Here is a 27241-nt window from a genome sequence, read left to right as displayed (position 1 = left end):
CAGGAAGAAGGGTTTGACGTTTCTTTTTTGACCAACTGCTGAGGTATTAACTAAAGGACACAGAACTGCAATAATAGTTGCAGTAGTTTTTATTTAAAAGAATTGGAGCAAATCATAACACAGTTACCTGATTAGGTAGCATTTAGTGCAATAGCATTTGATTCAGATCCAACACAGTGCTAACATGCCTATTAGTTTGCTTTGTGTCTTATTTATTAGCATTTTATGTAATGTATTGTTTATTGGCAGTCCACCCATTTCACAGTTGCATTAGTGCCATATTAAACACCATTTTTATTTTAACAGACATTTCAGAAATTCATTCACTGGCATCAGACCATTCCAACCGATCTCATGACAGACCCCGCCGAAGTCGCTCCCGATCTCCTGACAGGAGGTCAGAGCCTTCAGATCATACCAGACATTCTCCACAGCAAGTCAGCAATGGCAGGTAAGCACCTACATATCTACATAGTGTCTGCTTAGCCGTGCTCTTCTTCACGCACACAATATGACCTTTTTTTTTTATATATATATATAAATCATGACATCCCCAACCTGGTATACCTTGATTGCTTTACCTACTTTGGGCTGGTTACTAGTTTTTCATATCAAGAGTAATTACCTTAATATTAAAAGCAAGATTAGCGTTTTATAGCATGTGATTATATAATTTACATTACACATTACAGGAAAAGGATATATACTTCCAGATTAACTTAGTGCTCATTTAGGCAAGAAAAAAATATGCATATTTGGTACTAATAGTCTTTAAAACAGACAATATAGTGAATGAATAATAGTCGGCCATCTACCTTCTGTTATATTCTAGGCACATTAGACAAGTAAATTGGATTTAGATTTAAGCTATTATTATTGAACAGTAATTTTATGCCAAAAGGTAATTTTTTGTAAATGGGTAAAAGAGTTTATGAAAATCCTTTTAAAAAAAAAAAAAGTAAAGGTAAGCTCATTTGTTCACTTCACCAACCAACCTCATATTCAGTACTAAAATTCTCTTTTGCTTTGCTGTTGCTTTTCATTTTGTCCTTGTCTACACTGAAAAATAAAGCTAAAATACTACAAAATGCACTACAGATCAAAAACCCACATGATAAAGACACATGGATTTGAAAGCAATTATTTTTTGGGATAACTGTAAGATTTTTTTTGTTTTCTTTCTCTTTCCAATTCTTCAGTTGGAAAATACAGTAAGTAGTGTCTATGTGTGTTTAGAAGGCTACAGATGTGATTGCATTGATGGTTATTTAAACTGTTCAATCTGTTGGGAAAATCACTTTTTTAATAGCACATGATTAGTGTAATTGATCAGTTAGGTAAAAGTTCATAGGCTGAAATGTATTAATGGATTGTAGTGCTATGTATTTAGTTAGTTAGTTGTGTGCCATCATGTTTTTTTTCATTCCTATACTCCAAGCCCCACCTCTAAATTACCCACAGACAAATAGAAGTTACATTATTGCAAATATGATTTTTTTTTCTTTTATACCTTTGTTTAAGAGCCATTTGACTAACATTCAAGTCTGTTTTAAAATCTTTGTCTATTTTTAATTTTAAGAGTGTAGTCTTCAAAGAAATTACAGTATAAGTATGCTCTGAATGCAAGGGCAGGGCTTTTGAGATTGAAGTGACAGGTCCAACAGTGGGTAATCTTCAGAATGCTAAGAGGAAGGCTGCCATATATATTTTACAGTTTCATTGTTTAATTCAGTTGTGTGTGTTTTTTTTTTTTTTTTTTTTTTTTTTGCATTTTATATTTAAAATATGTCAGCTTTAATGAAGAAGTCATGTATGAAGTTTTTGTTGAAGCCATTGCTAACATAAGTGGACTTTTTCCATGCATCTTAATTAGTTTAGTGGATGACTTAATATATTAAATGAAGACAAGAACTTGTCCTCTTTAATTACTTTGGTAGCGTGCGGTTACACTGAAGAGCACGACAGCCAAACTTGTATCCTAATTTAGACAATAGTGTTGCTTCTGATCCAAAAAGAGAAGTATTTATATGTACTGTTCTCAGTTTTGTGAAAAGAAAGTTTAGCAGTTGTCCTTCTACTGTATAGTACATGTATATTTGTGTTATAGTTTATGCTAGATTCAGTTAGACACTGTGTTTTAATTTTTTTTTTTTTTTTTTAATTTTGGATGTTTACCTTAAGACTTGCCAAAAATATTCTCCATGTTCCATTGTTATTGTACCTTTAAACTCCTGTATTACAGTATTTTCAAAATTTAATTTAAAATATAATTTCCTTTCATGTGTACATTTTTGGGGTCTGAAGTATTCACTTCTGAGAAAATCTGCTTTTGAAATTTTCTGGTTTATTTCCTGCCTTTGTTAGTTGGCTTAGGCGTTTCCCCAAGTTTATTGCAGATAGCTGTGCTAACTTCAGGCGGTTAGGAAACTGTATTATCATTTTCTTGGATACTGACAAAATACCCTTATTGAGGTTATTATTGATTACTAGCAACTGCTAGGACAAAAAAAATACCAATACATAAATAATGATAACATGCTAAAATGGGGAGTTGGAATTCACATGTAGAGTCATAGTTATAGTTTTTATTTCTCTTTTGTTTTGTACCAGCTCTGCTTGAAATCATAAATTGATCTTTAAAGTGTACAGACATGGCCATAAGTTTTGAGAATGACACAAGTATTTGTTTTCATAAAGTTTGCTGCTTTTTAGATCTTTTTGTCAGATGTTTATATGCTATACTGAAGTATAATTACAAGCATTTCATAAGTTTCAAAGGCTTATATTGACAATTACATTAAGTTTATGCAACGAGTCAATATTTGCAGTGTCGGCCCTTCTTTTCCAAGACCTCTGCAATTCGTCCTGGTTTGCTGTCAATCAACTTCTGGGCCAAATCCTGACTGATGGCAGCCCATTCTTCCATAATCGATGCTTGGAGTTTGTCAGAATCTGTGGGTTTTTGTTTGTCCACCCGCCTCTTGAGGATTGACCACAAGTTCTCAATTGGATTAAGTTCTGGGGAGTTTCCTGACCGGGGACCCAAAATTTCGATGTTTTCTTCCCTGAGGCACTTAATTATCACTTTTGTCTAATGACACGGTGCTCCATCATGCTGGAAAAGGCATTGTTCATCACCAGACTGTTCTCGGATAGTTGGGAGAAGTTGCTCTTGGAGGATGTTTTGGTACCATTCTTTATTCATGGCTTTATTCATGAGCCCAGTCCCTTGGCTGAGAAGCATCCCCACACATGAATGGTCTCAAGATGCTTTACTGTTGGCATGGGACAGGACTGATGGTAGTAGCACTCACCTTTTCTTCTCCAGACAATCTTTTTTCTGGATGCCCCAAACAATTGGAAAGGAGATTCATCAGCAAAAATGACTTTACCCCAGTCCTCAGCAGTCCAATGCCTGTATCTTTTACAGAATATAAGTCAGTCCCTGATGTTTTTCTTGGAGAGAAGTGGCTTCTTTGCTGCTCTTCTTGACATCAGGCCATCCTCCAAAAGTCTTAGCCTCACTGTGCATGCAAATGCATTTACACCTGCTTGCTGCCATTCCTGAGCAAGCTCTGCACTGGTGGTGCCCTGATCCCTCAGCTGAATCAGCTTTAGGAGACGATCCTGGTGGTTGCTGGTCTTTTCTGGGAGCTGTGAAACCTTCTTCACAACAATTGAGCCTCTCTCCTTGAAGTCCTTGATGATTCAATAAATGGTTGATTTAGGTGCAATCTTACTATCAACAATATCCTTGCCTGTGAAGCCCTTTTTGTGCGAAGCAATGATGACTGCACATGTTTCCTTGCTGAAATTTTTTGGGATTAGGTTCATTTTCATGGCAAAGTTGGACTTTGCAATTAATTGCAATATATCTGATCACTCTTCATAATGTTCTGGAGTATATGCAAATTACCATCATAAAAACTGAGGCAGCAAACTTTGTGAAAATTAATATTTGTGTCATTCTCAAAACGTTTGGCCACAACTGTAAATACAAATGCATTACTGATGTCTTGGCATTGCATATTTTACATTTTGAAGGTATTTTCATTACAAGGTATTCTCATTGCAGGTGTAGTAGATATTTTTTATATAGAAAACCATAGTGATAATACAGCACAAGTTCTTAACCTGTGAGTGTGCTTCTTTGGGGAGATACAAAGAAAAAAGAGGGAGATGGGTAAAGCAGTTGGCCCAAATGGTGTGCTGTTAAAAACGTTGAAAGCAGTTAAATGTTCTGGAGTTCAGTTATTGACAGATGTGTGCAACCTCCATCTATCCATTTTCCAACCCGCTGAAACCGAACACAGGGTCACGGGGGGTCTGCTGGAGCCAATCCTACCCAATGCAGGGCACAAGGCAGGAACCAATCCCGGGCAGGGTGCCAACCCACTGCAGGATACACACAAACACACCCACACATCAAGCACACACTAGGGCCAATTTAGAATCGCCAATCCACCTAACCTGCATGTCTTTGGACTGTGGAGGAAACCAGAGCGCCCGGAGGAAACCCACGCAGACACGGGGAGAACATGCAAACTCCACGCAGGGAGGACCCGGGAAGCGAACCCAGGTCTCCTAACTGCGAGGCAGCAGTGCTACCACTACACCACCGTGCCGCCCAGGTGTGTGTAACCTGAATGTGTTAAATGAGGATTCCTGCATTTTGGGGAAAAAATTGTGCTTATTTCAGTATACACAGGAGAAAGTAATTCATTGGGGTTTGAGCAATCAAGCTTTTGGAGCAGGTAATAAAAATGGCCGAGAGAGTGCTGGAGAAAAGGTCATGGATCAAATGAAAGTTAGCTAAATGCAGTTTGGAGAAAATGAGTTTCTGCTACTTAAGACACATGTTGAATTCAACTGAATTCTGATCACACCTTATGATCTTCAAATGGTAGAAGAGATTTTCAGAAAACAACAGAAAAAAATGCTGAAATGCTGTCATCAACAGTACATTTTTTGCATATTTAATTTGATATTTTGGATCAACTCATGGCAGATAACAAAGTGACTCTGCCCTTTGAACTAATTTGATTCATCAAAGGTGTGATATTAATCTCTGAATGTCTTGGGGGAAGAAAGTGAGCATCAAATGCACTGACTACGCCTTCTGCATTGTGGAAGAAATCTGGAATTTTGCTGAAAACCTTGGTAATCCTTTTGTTTTCTACATTGTCATTTAAAGCCCATTCTACAGAACTTAATTCAGACATGGATATTGCTCTTCAAGCAGTAAATGTCATCTGGTCTTGATTCAGGAACCATAGACACTTCAGGATATTTTCTAGGATGTCAGTGTTGCTTGTATAATTTTATGTAATCACAAATACTTGTGCTGGTGGTTACACTTCTTATAGAACTTAGAATGAAGTTAGATACAGAAGAATTAGAGTTTAAAACATCTCTCGCAAATCCAATGTTTGTGTTCCGACCAGTCACATAATAATAGTACCAGCACTATGCATGTGAATTTGATGGACATTAGAAATAAGTAAAAAGAATCTGAATGGTTCTGCATGCACAAATTTTAGAAAGTTTTTTTTTATTATTTTATTTAGCTGTACTACCATCAATAATTTAGATTAAGTTATGATTTTGTATTCTTTCAAAAAGAAACGAAAATGCAAAGGAAACGAGATACAGTGAGGACTGTAATTTTTGATTCTTGACCACAGTGGAATTGAAATACCACTGTGCTTTTTATGCATAAAAGATTTTCTGTAGTAATAACATGAAGCTTCACCCGAGCATTTCACACAAGAAAGCATGCAACATTTTGGAGACTGGCTCCTCAAGCAGAACAAAGCGTTTTTTTGGGGGGTTTTTTAAACAGAAAAACCTCATTTCAATTTCAAAAGCCTTCCATTATGAATACATGATTTTTACTGTACTTCAAAATGTAAGTGCCCCTACTCACATTGCAACAGCTGCAGAATCTTCTCAACAAAACTATGAATTCTGAGACATGCCATACCAACCATATTCTCCAGACAGAGACCCACCCCCTAATCAAAAGGGCTGTTTTCATGGGACATGCCATGCCAATAATAAGACAAATCATCTACAGAAGTGTGACTGCACATGCAAGACAAAATGTTATATATTAGTGTTGTATAAAAAGAGTATTGCGTATGAAATATCTTAGTGTTAGGAATTGTAATGAGTAATGAAAATTATTTGGTTTTAGTTGGTCAGACACAAAACTTTTTACTCTCTATTCATAAATTCACATTTGTAAGAATTGTACCTTTTTCGTAAATGCAAAACTGAATATTAAAAGCTTATAGATTGTAGAGTAGTATTTTTTCTGTTTTATAAGCAGTAGTCTTGGCCTTCTTCTGTGCTTTTTGTTACCACGTTCATTGTGTGCTTTGTGTGACTTTAGTACAGGATGTGTTGCATCTTGCATAAGTTATGCAAATGATTAAAGATGCCAGTGCTGTTGTGCAGTTCATCATAACAATGTCTGATTTAACAGACTTCATCTGATTTTTAACAAGGCTATCTATGCTTCATTGCCCATTGTATTAGCGGCTTCAAAAATACTGCTGTCCTTCAGTTCTTGGCCATAATGTAATTTTTATATTACCAGTCTGCTCAGTGTTTACATTTATTCAGATATCTAAATCACTAACATTTTACCCATGAATGTTTTAGTTTCATTGTTTTATCATTTAATCAGCATTGGTTTTGTTTGAAAACTAATTTGATGATGACACACTGTTATTTTGGTTTGATTATTGTTATTTTGATTCTTTTTGACTAAAATAAAGCTACTGTACTCGAGTATTCCGTTTATGAAACATATACTATATTCATATATGTATTGAATCTCATTTATCTAATTTTCTAGCAGCCTTACAAGTCGTGAACCAGGAGCAGTATCAACTCCTGTTAAGGGGTCAGAAGAACCTGTAGTTTCAAAACTTGTGGAGCAACCAGTTGTTAAAATTGTAGAAGAAAGAACAGAAAAGCAGATCCCTCCCATTCCTGGTGAGTTCCGATTGTTTGGTTATAAAGGAAAATATTACAGAAAACTATTTGAAATCACATAACTTGCAACTTAGCCATATAGTAGTTGTGGCTATAAAATGGATTTCAGACATATAAAAGTTGTTTTTTTCATTCTAACTTAAAATATCTTTCCACATTTTAAAGATAGAACACAATGTGGAGTAAAATGAGTTATGCAAAGTTAAACAATAATGTAGGTCAATAATGTTTTCCAGACAGTATTTAAAACAAAGAACTTAGACTTTTTTTTTAGACAATTTAAGACTTCTCCGTTAACCTGACTTGTATGTTTTTCCATTTGCTGTATTGTGATTATTATTTACTTCAAATCCCCCACTCTTCTCTGTCAATGGAAATGCTGGCTGTTTGCTCTCTCATCATTCATAAAATTTAAGACAACCTGGTTTGTCTCGCAGTGCTTTACAAAGTGCCAAATACTCTTCAAACAATCTCTTTATTTATGAAGTCGATTCATAGAGTTACAGTGCCATCATACGGCACTTTACACAACAAACAAGAATACATTTAAAATTACACATTACAGTTCTAGGGTACATTTTTGCACCAGAAAGGATATCTGAATTGTAGAAAGGACAGACAGAGAATTTTACAGAGCAGAATCCGCAAAGCTTACTTCTAATTCTTATTTTTCATTATAGTTTATTGCTCCAGTGTATAGAGTGTCAGAATTAAATGACACATACTGTATAATGTAAGATATGGCAGAAGTAAAATCAATTGGTACTATCTTGGATTTAGATAGATAGATAGATACTTTATTAATCCCAATGGGAAATTCACATTCTCCAGCAGCAGCATACTGATACAATAAACAATATTAAATTAAAGATTGATAATAATGCAGGTAAAAAACAGACAATAACTTTGTATAATGTTAAATGTTAACGTTTACCCCCCCCGGGTGGAATTGAAGAGTCGCATAGTTTGGGGGAGGAACGATCTCCTCAGTCTGTCAGTGGAGCAGGACAGTGACAGCAGTCTGTCGCTGAAGCTGCTCTTCTGTCTGGAGATGATACTATTTAGTGGATGCAGTGGATTCTCCATAATTAATAGGAGCCTGCTGAGCGCCTGTCGCTCTGCCACAGATGTTAAACTGTCCAGCTCCATGCTAACAATAGAGCCTGCCTTCCTCACCAGTTTGTCCAGGCGTGAGGCGTCCGTCGTCTTAATGCTGCCTCCCCAGCACACCACCCCGTAGAAGAGGGCGCTCGCCACAACTGTCTGATGGAACATCTGCAGCATCTTATTGCAGATGTTGAAGGACGCCTGCCTTCTAAGGAAGTATAGTCGGCTCTGTCCTTTCTTGCACAGAGCATCAGTATTGGCAGTCCAGTCTAATTTATCATCCAGCTGCACTCCCAGATATTGATAGGTCTGCACCATCTGCACACAGTCACCTTTGATGATCACGGGGTCCATGAGGGGTCCATGATTTATATGCCCTTTTCATTTTCATACTGGTTCTATTGAGGGCCATATTACTGTACATTGTGTATTAAAATGTAAGGAAATTATTTAATACCAGTAACGGCGCACTGCACGATAACGTGCAGTGAATACACTTGACTTGAGCATTCTTAGTATTCATCGTCTTTCTCTGTACGTTTACCATTCGTTTGCTCAGAGGTTGATGTGCTTGCTGCTTCCTGAGCAGCTCTTCTTTACTCCAGCCTAGCAGCCCGCTGCTTCTCTTGTTTCGTTGGCATCTTTTTGCGTTAAAACTGATTAAGTTAGTTTTTGTGTTGCAATTATTTAGTACGCTTTCTTTAATTTTTCACTTAATCTGGCACTTAAGTCTTCAATCTGCCTCAAGAATGATTAGCGAAGGTGGTAGGGAATGAGAACGGCGCCGGTACACATGCGCAGCACGGCCGCCCTACTGCGCGCTGCCGAGAGTTGATTCTACAATAAAATAAAATAAAAAGAGTAATAAAATCATCACCCCGAAAGCGGATAGTAGACGTCACATAGTATATGTGTACCAAATTTCAAGTCAATAGGTGAAACGGTTTGCGAGCTACAGATGATTTAAAATCCAGGACAGACAAACGAACAGCCACGGTAGCATATTATAGAAGAAGAAGATTGCACATGCATCATGTAACCATTAATTACAAAATGCTGTCTCTCCTTGTTTTTTAATGTACCATTTTTTATCCATAGAACAAGATATTTTTTTATTGTTATTTGTAGCATTAACTTCCTGCTAATATGCTATCCAACACTGAGCCCACACATAAAGCACTATTTGTTACTGCATTTATGTTAAGAATTATAAATATATAGTATTTGCCTTCAACATGCACAACTCATTTGTCAAAATGATCTGGCAGATTATGTATGATAGTTTGTCAATATTTTATTGTTGTAAATGAGGGAAGAAACCCTCTTAATTTATAAGTGCTCTGGCCTTTTTCATGCACAGTGATAATGCATGTATTCATATTAATATGTTTGTTTTTTTATTTTTATAATATTTCTCTGTAGAACCTAAGCCTGTCTATGCACAACCTGGCCAGCCAGATGTAGACCTGCCTGTCAGCCCTTCATGCTCCATTCCTGCACCCTATCCCAATGTTCCTCATGATGAGAGCATTTTAAGGTAAGCTCTTTTCTTTTTTTTTAGTTGAGAGGCTAATATATTAATAAAGCAAATGGTATTAAAATACTCTAGTGAAGTCTTAATTTGCCTGTTAATTTTCTACTTTAATGTGGGAACAGTCTCGTATTGTTTCAAATACCACAATTCCCACAGTTGGTTTATCTTGAGTTTACACATCAGTGCTGCTGCCTCGCAGTTAGGAGACCCAGGTTCGCTTCCCGGGTCCCTCCCTGCGTGGAATTTGCATGTTCTCCCTGTGTCTGCATGGGTTTTCCTCCCATAATCCAAAGACATGCAGGTTAGGTGCATTAGCGATTCTACATTGTCCCTAGTGTGTGCTTGGTGTGTGTGTGTGGGGTCCTGCGGTGGGCTGGTGCCCTGCCCGGGGTTTGTTTCCTGCCTTGCGCCCTGTGTTGGCTGGGATTGGCTCCAGCAGACCCCCATGACCCTGTAGTTAGGATAGAGCGGGTTGGATAATGGATGGATAGATACTGGCAGCTGTTATTGAGGGTGTGATGCAACACCGCAGGTAAAAGAAATGTCAGCATTTATGCCCTTTTAAATTTACATTTGCATCTAGGTTGGGATGGAAATTTAGGTATTTGTGGAGTTTAGAGTCATTCCCATCTTAATCCCGAAGCAAGCAACCTTTTTGAGGTGCTTTGGGCCTAACAGAATTGAATTATGTCTGGAAGTTTTCTTTGCAATAGTTATTTTTGTATGTACAATAGTGGTGACAAGTACCAAGATAACCATCAAATATTTAAGTTTTCAACCTGCTATAGTAGTCCTGTCTTCTTCCCTGCCACAGAAGTTACATTCCAGTACCCAAGTGCCATCTTTAATTGCTAGAGAGTTGGTTGTCATTTTTAAAAAGGTTGATAATTCAGAATGTTCATATTACTAAGAGATAACACTCCTGAGCCTGCCTGGGAAAAAACTCTGCCAGGTTACTTGGAATGGATAATCTATTTGATAGGTGAACCTCAGTAATGTGAATTCTGTCCTGATCCATGGACCTGCAGACCAATTCTTTGTCCTTGCAAGAACACTTGACAGGTTGTGGAAGTTTGCCAAGACTTCCTATCCATGCTTTGTACACTTGGAAAAAGCTTTTGACTGTATATCCTGTGGTATGTTGAGGGAGGTGCTACAAGAGTGTTGAGGTTTTGGTAAATCTGCTTCCATTCTGTCTTTGTATTTGGGAAGCAAGTTTTTTTTATACATATATGTGTAATACAGTTTTTCACAAGATTTTTTTAATCTGGGATCAATTACTCTTTCTGAGACTTTCATTATATATTTATTAATTTAATCCCACAATAGTTCCCACAATCTAGTTCACTTACTTTCTTATTTAAAAAAACAACTTGCCAAGTGCACTAGTTCCCTTAGTGCTCACAGCAAATTCCAGCAGCCAATTCTGTTCTCTTGGCTGCATTAGACTGTGATCTCCGATGCATGCTAAAATGATTAACAGTAGAGTATTAATATTTGAAGCTTTGGCTCTGTCTCTGAAAAGAGTGGCATTTACCCCAAGTGGAAGAGCTCAGATATCTTGTGGTTTTGCTCACAAGTGAGTATAAAGGTGATTGAGATTTAGAAACAAATGAATTAGTGCATTAGCAGCAGTTTTATAAACAATATACTCGACCGTGGTCATGAAGCGGGAGCTAAAATCGGCATGCAAAGCTATCAGTTTACCATGATGGATTATATCTCCTTGCGGTGGGTTGGCACCCTGCCCAGGATTGGTTCCCTGCCTTGTGCCCTGTGTTGGCTGGGATTGGCTCCAGCAGACCCCCGTGACCCTGTGTTCGGATTCAGCGGGTTGGAAAATGGATGGATGGATTATATCTCCTGTCCTGGAATCATCAGATATTCCCTCAAAAATGTTTGAAGAAATTTTCTGGGTAAAAGAAGGTCTAAACAACCCACCTCAGCATGTGAATACCATAACCTACACCAGAAAAAAGTGATAAAAATAACTGTGATGGCAACCTCACCTTTGTCACGTATTACTGAAATGTATTTATTAATTATTGCATGAAATACCTTTTAGTTATCTTGAAATAAAATGTTATGATTTAATTCTTAGTTTTGTCCAGTTTATTTCTTAGTTAAAGATTGTTCGTGACAGGACCAGAGCTCCTTTACTTGTCTGGCATTGACATTTTTTTTACCTTTATTTCAGGCCAAGCATGAAATTGGTTAAATTTAAGAAAGGCGAAAGTGTTGGATTGCGATTAGCTGGTGGCAATGATGTTGGCATATTTGTAGCTGGTGTTTTGGAAGAGAGTCCTGCTGCCAAAGAAGGACTTGAAGAAGGAGATCAAATTCTCAGGGTAAGTACTGTTGCAATACTCTCAACTGGATAAAGTTGTGCTTTGGGACTTATTCAGTTTCTTGAAAAGAAAAAAAAATGTATGTGCTCAGATACTTTTTCATCCATGCTTTATAAATCACAATCTGATTTCTAATGGTTGTATGTGTGCAGAGAACATGATTTTTTTTTTTTGTTTTTGTATCAGTGTCATTGTTAAATTTCCCCCGTAGACACACAAAGTTCTGTCTGTCTCTCTCTCTCTCTCTCACTCTCTCTCTCTCTCTCTCTCTCTCTCTCTCTCTCTCAGGTGTACAGCTTCATAAATCCCCTTATTTATGAAGGGTTTTCATTGCTTTCCCTCAGGATTTTTAATGAGTATAAACTTTACCGACCTTTTAAAGTGACTGCACTACAGACCACTAACAATAATAAGTAATAATAATTAATTAATTACATTTATATAGTGCTTTAATTATCAACTCCTTCATCACTTCCAGGGAAAGCGACCTTGACTGCCTTTACAAATTATTTATAGGCTAATGGTTACAATTTTGTTTGGACAACGGTTTTTAATGCATTATCAGATGACAGTGAAAGGCTTGTGCTCCAGCTGCCTTTATAGTGCACAGACTGCACTTGGAGGTTTAAAGGAAAAAATTACCCAATTATAAATTTATATGTTTTTGGTTGTATCATCTTACTGATTGTGAAAATCATCTGACATGGCTTGTCAGTGTGCCTTTAACAAAAGCTGAAATTTTAACAAAGGTTTGTGGACTTTTGATATCTGTCAAGTGTCTTGCGTAAAATATAATTTTTTTGAACATTATCACATTTTACGAAAAGTATTTATGAAAAATCACATGATCATCACAAATTAATTGCTTACATTTCAATGTTAGTTCACTAGCAATTGATAGCTGAGTCAGAAATTAAGCTATATAATTTTCTCAACCAGATTGACGAAGACAAGATTTTTCTGTTTTTTTTTTTGTTTTGGCTGGTGGTGTTGGAAGTTAGGAAGAATTGAATGTTTTTAACAACCTCAAGTGGTGCTGATGCTTTTTTTTCCATCCACAGGTTAACAATGTTGATTTTGCCAACATTATTCGTGAAGAAGCGGTTTTGTTCCTTCTAGACCTTCCTAAAGGTGAAGAGGTTACTATCTTGGCTCAGAAGAAGAAAGATGGTAAGTTGGAGTCTTATGTTTCTATAACAATTAGTCTAAAAATAGTATTAGCATTGGTTTAGGAGCAACAAAATCAAGTTCTCAAATGCACTTCTTAAACACTACCTAGCTTCTAGACCAATATTCTGTGGTGTAGAAATAAAATTTATAAAGATTTTCTTACTGTGTATTTGTTTGCTTTTTGTTAATTTTCTTTTCTAATGGTTTTTATGTGTCTTCTAGTTTATCGTAGGATAGTTGAATCAGACGTAGGAGATTCATTTTATATCAGAACCCATTTTGAGTACGAAAAGGAGTCTCCTTATGGCCTAAGTTTCAACAAGGGGGAGGTGTTCCGTGTGGTAGACACCCTCTATAACGGAAAGCTTGGCTCGTGGCTGGCAATTAGAATTGGTAAAAATCACCAAGAGGTTGAAAGAGGCATAATTCCTAATAAGAACAGGTATTTTTTTTTTAACTTCCTTTTCTTTAGCATTGTGTGACATAAATGAGTCATGTATTGAATAGCACCTGCAGTAAAAGATATTCTTGTTTGTGTGTGTACTTCATGGTAAAAATTTGACATCAACCAAGTGGTTTTGAGTAGTCGTTTTCACCTGAGTTAAAGATTCAGTGTCTGACATGTATTTCCACCTTCATTTTAGATATTTGATACGCTACTTAAAGATTTTAAGAGTAAAATAGCTGCAGTTTTATTTACACATTGGAAAAAGAGCATTGAACAAGTCTGCGAAGACCCAAATTACCCAAAATGGGAGCACAGCTTTTTCTTTTTTGATTGTCCCTTGCTCCTACTGTATACCTTGTGTGAAAAGTACACAAGTCACCCTTAACACTTATTTCTCTGTGTCCTGAGACTTCCTCTCTTCACTGGGAATGATCATAAGTACGACAAATATATCTTTAAATGCTTAAATATAAGTAAATATAATATAAGGAAATATACAAAGGAAAAGGGTGCATAATGAATGCTGCAGCTACTATGAATATTTCTGTATAGGTGTTTGAATCACTGTTTGTCAGGTTGGTTGGTTGATCGTTTTTCCCACCTGTAAAACATGACAAAAATACATCCAAGTTCACTTCCAAGCAATAAGCCTTGGCACCATCTTTTATCTCCCAATTTTGAGCTCAGTGAGTTTACTGTTTCTTTAACTTTAAACTTACTCCCAAGTTAACTTTCAGCTAGAGTTCTGAGTCACTTTCAGGATATGTGAACACTAGCGTAGAATTACCATTTGTCAGTGCTTGAGTTGCTGCATTGTATAAGCCTTCAGGATACTTTAAGAGCCGGATCTTTTAAACTTCTGTGCTGTCCACGTTAAGCAGGCATTGTGGCTTCAGAGAGTGGCAACATATTGCCTGCTGATAAGCATATGCAAGAAAGAGTTTCAGTGTACTGTGAATAGCTTATGTGCTACAGATATTTCTTGACAGTGCTTTGTGGCCTCCCTCCATTTTACCCAGTGAGCCAGGCATTCCAACACATGCTTGATAATCTCACTATGGATTTCCTAAGTAGACATTTCATATTTATTAAAAGCAGAAAAATGTCTTTCTGTGTCCATTTAGATTTGAGTTTATTCACTGGCCTTTAGATAAATTAAAACCTTATTTTACTTTTTTGTATTCATAATACTGTTTGATACCCTTTTCTGTAATAAATAGGAAAAGTGTTTTCCAGTTCTGCTTAGACATCATTTTAGTTAAAAATTAAATAAGAAGTTGTGTTCCATTCCACTGTCTATCACGTTTCAGAGCTGAACAATTATCCAGCGTTCAGTACACACTACCAAAGACAGCAGGTGGTGACCGAGCAGATTTCTGGCGATTCCGTGGTCTTCGCAGCTCAAAGAGAAATCTGAGGAAAAGTAGAGAAGATCTTTCAGCCCAGCCTGTCCAAACAAAGTTCCCTGCATATGAAAGAGTTGTGTTAAGAGAAGGTGGTAATTTTTTGTGTGTTTTCTTCATTTCCTCTAAGGTTATTTTTGAAAATTGACAGATTTAACAGTAGCATTTTATTAGGAATGACATATATGTATTTTTAATTTTCAGAACTGTCTTATTTTCCTGTAATGTTTCCTTCTGCTTTATTAAATAAGCTTTGATTTTTAATAATACTGGCTAATTACAAAAATCATTTTAATTTCAGCTGGCTTTTTGAGACCTGTTGTTATCTTTGGCCCAATTGCGGATGTGGCCCGTGAGAAGCTGGCAAGAGAAGAACCTGATCTATTTGAGCTGGCAAGTAAGTAAATTCTGCTTTTTATTTTTGATATTTTTTTGGATTTCAGAGAAACATTTTTTGCAGTGTTAAAGATCTGTGTGCAGTGTAATCATGTGCATGAATTATATAATAAGTATTTTAGTTTATTATAAAAAGCACTATTTTTTTGTTTGTCATGAAAGTGTCAAGGGGTAACAATAATAGCGGAAGTTTTGTAAGAAGTTTCTTATGAAAGAAGTTAACACAAAACTCTACTTTAGACCATTAATAACCTATTAAAGTTTTTTAAACAGTGTGTTGTGATCAAATGGACATTAATATACTATTAATATAATAAACTAGTGAATAAAAACCAATATATTAATTTTGTTTAGTGTCAAAGTTTTCCTTATTTTGTTTCTTTAATTATTTGATGTGTATATTTATGTTTTATATTGATGGGTTAACTTGTACGTCTTGTATTACCTTTGAGGAATGGTTGGGGATCATGACCAATCACAGCTGTGCGTGTGGAGTTTCAGAGAATAAGAAAATTTCATCAGTTAATTCATTATCATTGTTTCCTGCAGTACTGATTGAGAAGTAAAAATTCAAAGTGCATCTTTAAAATAAAAATAAAATAGTCTTTTCACTTTTGAGAAACTCTGTGCATGCTTACTTTCCCATAGGGGGAAAAAGTTTTTCTTGTATTTATTTGATTTTCACTCAATTACAGAAAGTGAACCAAGAGATGCAGGCACTGATCAACGTAGCTCTGGAATTATTCGTCTTCATACAATTAAGCAGATCATTGACAGGGTAAGGTGGTACACAATGCAGTGTTACACGTTTTGCAAAAAAAAAACATGGTTCATTTCAAATAATTTAAATTACTTGCTTTACAAAAAAAAAATCACTGCAGTTTACAATGGCACATGGGGACAAAGATCTTACTTTCTGGAGAAATAGCCTCTGGTCTGATGAATCCGAGATCGAACTGTTTAGCTATAATGACCATTGTTATATTTGGAGGGAAAAGTGTGAGGTTTTCAAGCCAAAGAACAGCATCCTAGCTGTCAAGCATGGGGATGGGAGCCTTAATTTGTGGGGGTGCTTTGCCTTGGGAGGAACTGGTGCACTTTACAGAATAGATATACTGCTGCAACATCTGACAAGCTCTGCAAGGAATTTGAAGCTCAAGTCATAAATGGGCCTTCCAAATGCACAATGACCCTAAGCATACCTCTAAACCTGTGGCAAAATGGCTTAAGGGCAACAAGGTAAAGGTATTGGAGTGGCCAGTACAAAGCCCTGACTGCAATCCTTTTGAAAATTTGTGAGCAGAACTGAAAAATTGAGTGTGCAAGCAAGGAGGCCTACGAACCTGTCTTAAGTTATTATACCAGTTCTGTTTAAAGGAATGTGCCAAAATTCCAGCAACTTATTGTTCTAATTATGTAACATCTGAGGTCCTAACCTGGGGTCCTGAGTTGGTTTGTCATGTGGTGGGTGCGGCAATGTGCTGTATCAGCATGTGCTCCAAACCTCCTCCTTCTCCTCCTCCTGAGTTGAGGAGTGAAATGTTATTTTCTTTTAGAAACTGTAATATATGAATATGTTTAATATATTTTTGCATATATGTGAAGCCAAAATCCAGTTTGTTTTTGTTTTTAGGACAAGCATGCTGTCTTGGATATCACACCAAATGCTGTGGACCGATTAAACTATGCACAGTGGTATCCTATAGTGGTATTTTTGAATCCAGATTCAAAGCAGGGGGTTAAAAACATGAGGACCAGACTGTGTCCTGAATCAAGAAAAAGTGCCCGGAAGCTTTATGAAAGAGCACTAAAATTAAGAAAGAACAACCATCATCTTTTTACAAGTAAGCACGCTCTCCGCAGTATTTCACTTCTTTCTACTTTAGTGATAAACTTAAATGTTCCTTTAGAATCTTTTACAGCATTAACTTTATAAAAAGGTGATGATCTCTTATTTCAGTAGCATTTTCTGAGCTCCAAATTACCTGTATTCTGCTGGGAAAGGAGCCTTTTCATTAAACAGCCAGGTATTTCTATTGTGACTTAATCCTTTCTAAAATCATCCTGTTACATTTAGAGCACAGTTGCTGCCCTAGCCTATTTGTAACACAGCATATTTTATATTTAACCTGAGATTTGGCATTTTAATATTTTCCTTGCTGTATGCTTCTTAAGGCACAAACAGTGACTAAACAAAGGGATTTTAAATGTGTCCTTGACTTTGGGAAGCAAAAAAAAAAGTTCCACACTTACTAGACTTCAGATTTTTTTTTGCTTTTAAAAAGTGATTATATCTTCATTTCACTGGACTCTGTTCACTGGACAGTTTTGATCCTATGAACCTATTTTGGGTGATTGTTGATTAATTTGCTTTCACAAATTACTTCAGGTGAAGATTGCAGAACTGTTAAGCAGATTTCCACTGCCCAAGAATTGCTCACAGAATACTTTTTCATATTCCCTTAATGTGTTTTTTTCAAACCATCAGGGATCAACTTTTTGTTTTGTATGATTGACTCTTTTTTATCTGTAAATGTTTTACTTTAATTTTGTGTTTTACTCCCCTCTTGCTTTTAAGCTAGAAAAAGTGTAATATTTTAATATTAAAATTTCCATCCCATGCTCATTATTTCTATAGTCATTAGTAACGACATTTATTGTTATCTTTTAAGGCTGCATTTGACTTAATTAGGACTTAATGAGTTTTTTTTTTTTTGTTTTTTTTTATTAAAGCAACGATTAATATGAACTCAATGAATGATGGTTGGTATGGAGCACTTAAAGAGGCGACACAGCAGCAGCAGAACCAGCTGGTCTGGGTCTCGGAAGGCAAAGTAAGAACTGAATTTCTAACTTCTCTTTGTGTTTATGAGTGAGATTGTTAATATGTTGGTCTAGAAATAAATGGAATAGCTTTCAACTGTGAGCTTTGTAAAGAATTAGATTTCTTTTAACTTCTTTAATAATTACTGTGTTGCTTTTGTTTTTATTTAAATCTGCTGTAAAAGTAAATTATTCATTCTATTCCATAAAAACATAAGATTAAAATGGATAACTTTATTATGACTTTATTGCATAAGTGTGCTATCGATTGATTGTTTTTGGTTTTGTTACAGGCTGATGGGGCTCCAGAGGATGACTTAGATTTGCACGATGACCGTCTGTCTTACCTTTCTGCTCCTGGTAGTGAATATTCAATGTATAGCACAGATAGTAGACACACATCTGACTATGAAGACACAGATACTGAAGGAGGTGCCTACACTGATCAGGAACTCGATGAAACCCTCAATGATGAAGTAGGGCCTCCACCAGAGTCCGCTATAACAAGGTCTTCAGAGCCTGTGCGTGAAGATCCACCCGTTATCCAAGATGGACAGGTTTTCCCAACATATCAACCTCAAGGTCAACCAGACCATATTCCCAGGTCTGATTCCACTGGATTCAAGCAGGCACCTCAATCTGTAAGTTTTAGAAATTATGTTTCCATTCAGCAAATGTATTTCAACTTTTTTATCTAAAGGAATTTCAGTTGGTTATAAGGCTGTTTTCATATTGGCATGTATTACCATATTGCAATTTATCTTGGGTTCAGGCTTCTTGGTTTATTTTTACAACGTAAAGTATACCACTTACATATATAAGAACTGGCACATTTTGTCCCATTCTTTAATGTAGAGGGAAATATTTATTTTCAGTAGTGATTAAGTGAAAATATTTATAGAAAAATTGACAAAATGTAGTTTTTCAACCCCTGTAAAAATACCTAGCATCAAGTACCTATTACATAACTTGTGAAACATAAAATGTAATATTTTAGATACATTTTTAAATTAAAGTTTGTCAGATACAGAGATAATGTGGTTTATTACCTCATTTGGTGGTACTGGTTAAGAGTCTTGTCTAAAAGTGTTCTAAGAAGTTCATTCTGGAATTTTTTTTTCATTGTCCGTAAAAGACAGTGTTTTTTTTCTTTATTTATTTACAGCTTTCAGGTTAATATTACATAATCTTACATGCCAAAATGCAGAGCATTGTCATCAATGCCAATTAGTGTTTGGGATTCTACCTCAAATCGTACATACCAAATTTTATAATCGCAAAAATCTCTAAATCAATATACAGTGTTGTGAGCAAGTAAGAACATGCAAATAAATATGTACAAGTGTACTGTATTACAATTTGGGAACCTAAGTAAATCTGATCTTCTGTGCTTTCAAGCTTTCAATGGGGCAATCAGCCAGCCTGAATGAACTCAGAAAATGGCTGTGATGCCTGCGGAGAGATAAATTTCACTTACTCTAATTAAAAAATGACATTGTGCCTTATTTTTCCTGAGTAAATGTAGTCATGAAAAAAAGCAAAAGAAATTATATTTCTTGTAACAGAAAAATGATATCTTGCTTCAGGGAATGTTGTCATCGTTATCACTAACAAAAAAACTGCCTTTGAACAAAAGAACATCACACCAAGTGCAAGACTTGTTTGTATGTGCTTTCTGTGTTGAGACTGCTTCAGGGCCTGGATAGTTTGCTGTGTTTGAGTCAACTAGAAATTTTATTAAATATACTACAAAACACTTCAACAGAATGTGAAGATACCTGCCAAAAAAAAACCTAATCTAAATGGACATGGATCAGATTTCCTCAGAGAGAAGAAACAATTTTAAAAGTGACATATATACTGACAGATGCAAAATATTTTATATGTTCTAGGGGGGAAAGAATGTACATTTTAAATAAGCCTTCAGACATTGCATAGTTAAAGCAATTCCATGTAGAAGACTGAGCAAAAATTTCACCCAAATGAATCAACTATTTATTGATAACAGTAAAGTTCAGCCAAAGTGGGCAACATCAGATATTGAATCCAGTGATGAACATCCTTTTTCTGTCATAGGGAATGGCATTTCTTTTGACTTTAGTTGAATAAATGATTGCAAACAGCAGTCTTAGAGCTCGTTTATACTTCACACTCAGAACACGTACGCGCCCGCATCATGGCTGCCACGCGTTCCAAGCGTTCATTTGATGTGTCCTCTGAGCAGGTCCTCAGAAATTAACGCGACCCGTGCACGAGTTGCACTACCAGCAAAAAGTCAGGAGGCACAGTGTGCTAAAAGTTGGAACGTGACGTCAGAGTCTCTGTTTACTATCTACATGTGACAGAAAGCTACTTTGCGGATCCTACAAGATCGGTGTACGCGCTTCAATATTTGATAAATGGTTCGATGTGGTGAAGCAAAATGCCGACATACAGATGTATTCGTGGTGCTTTTACATTCAAGCGTCGCATATTTCCGATCGTAATGGTAGAATACGTTTTCTGTGCTGTCTTTTTTTCTAGGGCTTCCTCTGCTCCTGACAGCAGCAGATCGCCACACTGAGCACATTAAATGTATGATATTCCAACTCTCTGCACATTTAGAATCCTTAGATTTATACTTGATATCACTTTCATGATGAAAAGCATTAAAGTATGTATATTACATTTTACAGATAAATCAGTAATTTCGTTTAAATAATGAATACTGTTAATAATTACACACATGGGGGTGACACAGTGGCAGAGCATTAGCGCTGCTGTCTTGCAGGGAGTCACGTCACTGATATTCCCTGCCTGGAGTTTACACGTTTTCCTGCTGGGTTTCCACAGTGTACTCCAGTTTCCTTCCAAAGATATGCAGATTTGGGGATTTGGTGCCGCTAAAATGACGCTAGTGTATCTGTGTGCTTGTATTCACCTTGCAATGAGCCGAGGCCTCGTCCAGGGATTGTTTCTCTCTCGTGCCCAATGCTTGCTGGAATGGACACATCCCTGGATTTAATCAATAAACATCCTTTTCAGATATTGCGGTAAGGTGTCGTTGGAATTTAATGGGTGTTCTAGGCAATTCACAACACAGCAAAGCCAAACCTGTTCTCACTGTGTTAATATCTCGCACTGCCACCTGGTGGATTCCTCCAGATGTACGCAAAGTACGTGCACAAGTATAAACCCTACAACACTTGCGTAGCAGGAGTGTCCGCTGCAGCATGCGTCGTGTCACGTGAAGTATAAACCCGGCCTAAGTGTTACTGTGTTACTGAGAGCATTGAAGTGAGGATCTTTTTTTTTTTGTATCTACATGTGTTAATGAGTGGGCTTACTTTCTCTCAGCACTGTATGACATACATTAATCATGATAGATATTACCAAATTGTTTACTATGTAGTGTTAATACTTCTGCTCACATGCATCTTTATTCATATTACCTGAAAGTAATAGGTTTTTGTTTTGAAAGACTTTGCAATAGGTGTGGCTGCTCACCATGAGATTTTGTGTTCCAGGAAAGGTGTTTAGAGTAGAAGGAACATCATTTTTATTTGTGTACATCTGAGCTGGTTGTCTGATATTAAGATAATATTTCGTGTTTATTTACATATGTTTAGGATACAAGCTAAAATGTCCCCTTTATCAAACAACATTGTCTCATTTGCACATTTTCTCAAGATGGTTTTTCTTTTTGAATACATCATCAATGTGTATTTTGTTTTAAGAGAATATACACTGCTCAAAAAAATTAATGGAACATGGATATGGGTGAATGAAATATTGAAGTGGAAAATCTTTACTGAGTAATACTGTGTAATTTGTTAAGAATAAAATGATCTAAGAACTGTCAATGGAATCCACAATTGCCAACCTATTGAAGGTTCACACAGGAAATCAATGTCAAAACTTGAAATTGCAGGCTAATCCAACTTCCGTGAATTTCATCATGGCAACTTATAATGTGACTCAGTTGTGTCTGTGGCCTCCACCTGCCTGTACATTATGCACTCTTGACAACGTCTGGGCATGCTCCTGATGAGACCGTGGATGGTGTCCTAGGGGATTTCCTTCCTGATCTAGATCTGACAGTTTGAACAGAAACATGCACACCAGTACCTAGCAGGTCATTATTTTGTAGGGCTCTGGCAGTGCTTCTCCTATTCCTACTCACACACAGGAGCAGATAGCAGTTCTGCAGCTGGCTTGATGCCCTTCTATGGCCCTGTCCAGCTCTCCTTGTATGATATCCCATCCCCTCCCCTCTATGCTCTTAGAGACTGTGCTGGGAGACACAGCAGAGACCTTCTTGTAATGGCACATATAGATGTGCCATCCTGGAGGACCTGGACTACCTGTGTAACCTGATGTGACTGCAGGTATCGCCTCATGCTATGAGTGGTGACAAGGACACCAGTAAAACACAAAATTAGGGAGGAATCAGTCAGAAAGGATAAGGAGAGAGCAATTGTATGTGATCACCACCTGCAAAATCATTCCTTTTTTGGATGTTGTCTCTTGTCATTTTCATTTGTACAAAAGCTAGTGAAGTTGATTCACAATCACTTATGCTTCTTAACAGGACAAATTGATATTTGTCAGACTGTGATGATTAAGTGTTCCCTTATTTTTTTTTGAGCATTGTACACGGCACTCATTTATAAATAAAAATTGGTATTTTTCTGGTTCTAAAAAAACTTAACCATTCTTAGAAATACTATGTGGGAGGTGCAATTGATGTTGGCTGTTTCACCAGCCTTACAATTTGCCTTTAAAGAAAAGTAGCAGCCATAACAATGGATTTGTTAATAATGTTTCTAATTTTGGCCATTGCATTTATATTTTTAAGTTTTTGAATCCAAATTGTTTTTTTCTTTGCAATTCAGCTGGTTTTAAAGCATTTATTTTTTTTAGTAGGAATTGGTTACTGACCTGCATATCCTGATAAGCACCATGCTTCCTTAAATGTAATGCAATACTTCAGGCTTAAAAAGTACTTGGTTTTAAAAGATGCCTGAATAATGTCTCTTTTTTACTGTTTAAGGAAAAAATCAACAGGACTAGCTATAGAGCCCATTTTATTAGAATTTGTGTATAAAGAATTATTCTTTTGATTTTAAGAACATACATTATGATGCAACTTGAAATCTGATATTTTCACACACTACTTCACAGAAAGCAGAGACTGTTCCTGTTGTCCCTAACCTGCCCCATCAGCCTGAACCAATTCCTGTAATGTCAGCACCCCCTGCTGTTAATCATCCACTTTACGTACCTGGTATGACTGTAGAGGAGCCCCTACCAGCTCCTCAAAGCTCCTACAGTCCCCAGACTGGTTTATTTAGGAAGCCTGTTCCTGAGCACTCTCATCCAATACTAAATGAGCTGGAGCAGTCAGAACCACTTCAATCAGATCAACCAAAGGTACTATTACTGTTCCTCTGTCTGCATCTGCAGCCTCTCACTGCTTTTTCAGTTTTAAATGCATGACATTTAGACCTTGTTTTATTGCTTTATTGCGGACTTGCATCAACCTTTATGAAGGCATTGCATTATTTTTCTCCAAAGTAGCAGCTTTCAGTTTTGCTTTTTTGCTTTTGCATGGCCGTAAATTGCTTTTTACATTTATTTCTGTAGTAAAGTTTGAGAGGAGTTTTACTCTGCTAACATTTATTGTTTGAAAGTGTTTTAATTCAGCACTGCTGAGGTATAGTGCCACATTTCCCAAAACCTTTTTGCATAATTTGGTCAGTACTGGGTTGAATATGTTACAGTATTCCAAATATGTATAGATTTTGTTCTGAATATGAATAAATGTACATTCTATTGAAGTATTGTACATAAATAAGTTAGCGCTGAAGAACATAGTCATGCTTGAAAGTTTGTGAACCAATTGCATTTTAACCACTAATTGAAATAAAGTAAAATTACTTACCAGTTTGAGTGTTTTAAAAGAAAATATCCATGCAGCAAAATTATGCACAGTCCACAGAAATTGAGCATGTGCAAAAGAAAAAACAAATAAAAAATACTTAGTCCATAAAGCAAGATCAGGTGGGTCAAAAACAGCATTAACCTTGCATCTGAAGATAAAAAAATGATATGTTAGGGAGGAACACATGTAAATCATTGCAATGCATTCAACACAGGAAACATCAGCAGAAATAAAAGAAAAATGTAGTGAATGGTCATTCATTTGTGCAAGATTTTAAAGTTTTTTCAAAAAGATGTGAACACTGTAAATCCAAATTTACGCAAATAAATATTCAAATGGAGGGCATTTAAAAATGGCATCCCTGCAAATTAATGGTCACTGTCCTAAACGTTCACCCAGGACAACAAGGAGAATAATAAGAGGTAAAATGTAACCCCAAAATACTATCCAGGTATCTCCAAGACACCTTTTCTATAGCAGTGGTGGTGTGTAGATCAATAATAAGAACTCTGAACAGAAATGCCATCTCCTGAACGGATACCAGGGAGTCGCTTACTCTGTCAAAAGAAAAAAAAAAAAAAGAACAAAACCATTGTTCTGAAATCTGTCATTGTCTGCCAGGATAGGCCTGAAGAATTCTGGAAGTCAGTTCTCTAGATAGATAAGTCCAAAATTTAACTCTTAAAAAACCAACACAAGGTACCACCCCGCCAAAAAAAAAAAAAAAAAAAACCTTATCCCCACTCTCAGGCATAGTAGTGGTAGTGTGCTGTTTCGGGGTAGCTTTTCTTACCCAGGACCCTGGTGTATTTAACATTTTTGAAGAATCATGTTTTGAGAAATATCAAGGAATTCTTGAGTTGAATGACAGGCCACCAGTTCCAAAACACAAGCTGGGCAAAAAGTGGATGTTTGACACTTCCCTAAGCATTCGTGTAAATCAACAAAATAATGGCTTGGCAAATAGAGGTTCAATTGTCCTGAAGTTCAGGTGAGTTGTTCATGTCAGACTTCCTTTAAATTTTGCATAGCCAATGGAGTCTTGTAAAGAAGAGAAGGAAAAAAAAAATATTTTCAGCAAGAAGTCAGAGACTGATAATTGGTGACTTTTTGAAGTTTTTGCTGATAAATGAGATGCCTCAAACCATTGACTGAAAGGGGTTTATTTACTTTTGCTCACAAGAATATGTGGTGATTTGTTAAATATCACTGTCCAACAATCTAAAAGCCCAAATCCCTATTTATTTGTTGGGATTTGTTATTTGGTATACACATTCTATATATTCTTTAAGAGTTCAGATTCATATTAATATCGAAAATAATGCCATGTTGAAAGTATCACAAACTTGTAAGCCTGACTGGGCCACTATTAACATTAATAAGCAAAGGAGGAGTTGTTTGCTGGCACAATTTTGGGAAAAAAAAACAAGTTAACAAAATGAACACTTATTGATATGTGAGGTGTCCTTTTCTTTCAGTAAGCTGATAATGACATAGCTGTTTCACAAAATTGTTATGTGTGGGAATTACAAAATTATTATAGTTATTCATTACAAAAATTTATGTGTAGATTATTATTCTTTTAAACCTTATGGTGTGGAATTCTATTTTTAATGAATTGAGTGATATTGCATTTTTGATTGTAGAGGTATCCATTTTGCAGAAGTTTTCACTGCATTGCAGATGTGGCTGAAAATATTGGTATCCTTCCAATTAAAAACAAAACAAAAATTGCATTTTCTCTGAACTTAGTTGAAACTTGTCAGTATTGACTGTCCTGTCCACCATTCTTTATTTCACATTTAATAAAAAAGAACATTAGTTTTTGATTTGTGGCCTAACGTAATACTTTAAATAATAACACAGATGAAAATGGCATGGACAAAAATATTGGTACCCATAGCCAAATATTTCGTTGCACAGCCTTTGGAGACACTAACTGCAGTCCGGCACTTTCTATAGCACCGAATGAGATTTCTACATTTCACTGGTAATTCGACACACTCTTCTTAAGCAAACTTCTCTAGTTCTTTCAGGTTTGATGGATGCCTTCTCCCAAATGTTACATATAGCTTTTTCCACAAATGTTCAGTAGAATTCAGTTCTCATATCAGACCATTCCAAAACATTTCAGTGTAGTGGTGTTTTTTTTTTTCTCTTTCCCTGTCTCATTCTTGAGTGCTTTTTGATGCATTTTTTGGGTCCGCATCCTGCCAGAAGACCCATGACCAGTGACAGAGACACAACATTCTGACACTATGTTTTCCTCCAAAATGCCCTAATTCTGTTCTGATTTCACTTTGCCATGCACAGATTCAAGGTATCAAAGCAACCCCTAAACATCAGTGAGCTTCCTCCATGTTTCACTTTAGGGATGGTGTTCTTTTCTTCAAACACTTGATAAAACAAAACAGTTTACCAAAAAAGTCTAATTTTGTTTGTCTTTTCAAAAGGCATTATTCCAGAACATATATGGCATGCCTTTATGCATTTTGGCAAACTTCGTTCAGGCTTCTTTTTGTTGTGGGGTCTTTCATAACATAGAGCTCGTTTTCATTCATACAAGAATAGATGGTTCGACTTGAAACTGTTGCATCTTGAGCTTGAATGTTAACCTACATCTGTTTTGAATCTCTTTCTCCACCATTTGATTAATCTTCCTTTTCAGTCTTTGGTCTATATTCCTACAGGGCCTCTTCCAGGGATGTTGGCTATAGTGCCATGGGTTTTAAACTTCTTGATAAAATTGGCAACAGAGATTATCTTGTAGCCCTTACTTTGATCCAGCTTGACTATTAACCTTCTTTCTTTTTCTCCCTCACACAACTTTCTGCTTTTCCTTATCTTTTCAATGCTTAGTGTGAAACACAAAGTGACATAAAACAGCAGAGAGTACTTTTCTCTATATAACCTGGCTGAATGAGTGGTTTAAGATTATGGATGTATGTGATACTATTTAAAGAGGGTAATTCTATGTCAAATCAACACATTTTTCAGAAATCTCACCCACATTGGTCTCAAAAAATTATGAAAAAAATACTAGGTGTATTCATGTTATCCAGGAGACACCCTGTAAAATTAAAATTT

General features: G+C 36.4%; 1 protein-coding gene and 1 long non-coding RNA gene across 12 annotated transcripts in view; one reads left to right on the top strand and one right to left on the bottom strand.

Moving 5' to 3' along the window:
* Positions 1-27241, top strand: part of tjp1a (tight junction protein 1a) — a 297836-nt gene that overhangs the window by 251057 nt on the left and 19538 nt on the right. For 5 of the 11 annotated variants that reach the window (XM_051920451.1, XM_051920450.1, XM_051920449.1 and 2 more), the window contains 13 exons: positions 307-451; positions 6863-7002; positions 9532-9646; positions 11841-11991; positions 13053-13161; positions 13384-13603; positions 14920-15104; positions 15314-15409; positions 16104-16186; positions 17042-17252; positions 18142-18242; positions 18525-18872; positions 23395-23643. In XM_051920451.1, the coding sequence (XP_051776411.1) occupies positions 307-451; positions 6863-7002; positions 9532-9646; positions 11841-11991; positions 13053-13161; positions 13384-13603; positions 14920-15104; positions 15314-15409; positions 16104-16186; positions 17042-17252; positions 18142-18242; positions 18525-18872; positions 23395-23643 (2153 nt within the window). The remainder of the gene's footprint in view (positions 1-306; positions 452-6862; positions 7003-9531; positions 9647-11840; positions 11992-13052; positions 13162-13383; positions 13604-14919; positions 15105-15313; positions 15410-16103; positions 16187-17041; positions 17253-18141; positions 18243-18524; positions 18873-23394; positions 23644-27241) is intronic. The other 6 variants (XM_051920457.1, XM_051920448.1, XM_051920456.1 and 3 more) reach the window with 3 other exon arrangements.
* On the bottom strand, positions 4112-4856 carry LOC127526130 (uncharacterized). Its single transcript, XR_007933749.1, has 2 exons — positions 4643-4856; positions 4112-4272 (listed from the first exon to the last, which is right to left on the bottom strand). It is a non-coding gene; the product is annotated as an uncharacterized LOC127526130 (long non-coding RNA).

The sequence above is a fragment of the Erpetoichthys calabaricus genome, chromosome 17, assembly GCF_900747795.2.
Source record: "Erpetoichthys calabaricus chromosome 17, fErpCal1.3, whole genome shotgun sequence".
Classification (NCBI taxonomy): domain Eukaryota; kingdom Metazoa; phylum Chordata; class Cladistia; order Polypteriformes; family Polypteridae; genus Erpetoichthys; species Erpetoichthys calabaricus.
This window is presented reverse-complemented; position numbering and strand designations above follow the sequence as displayed.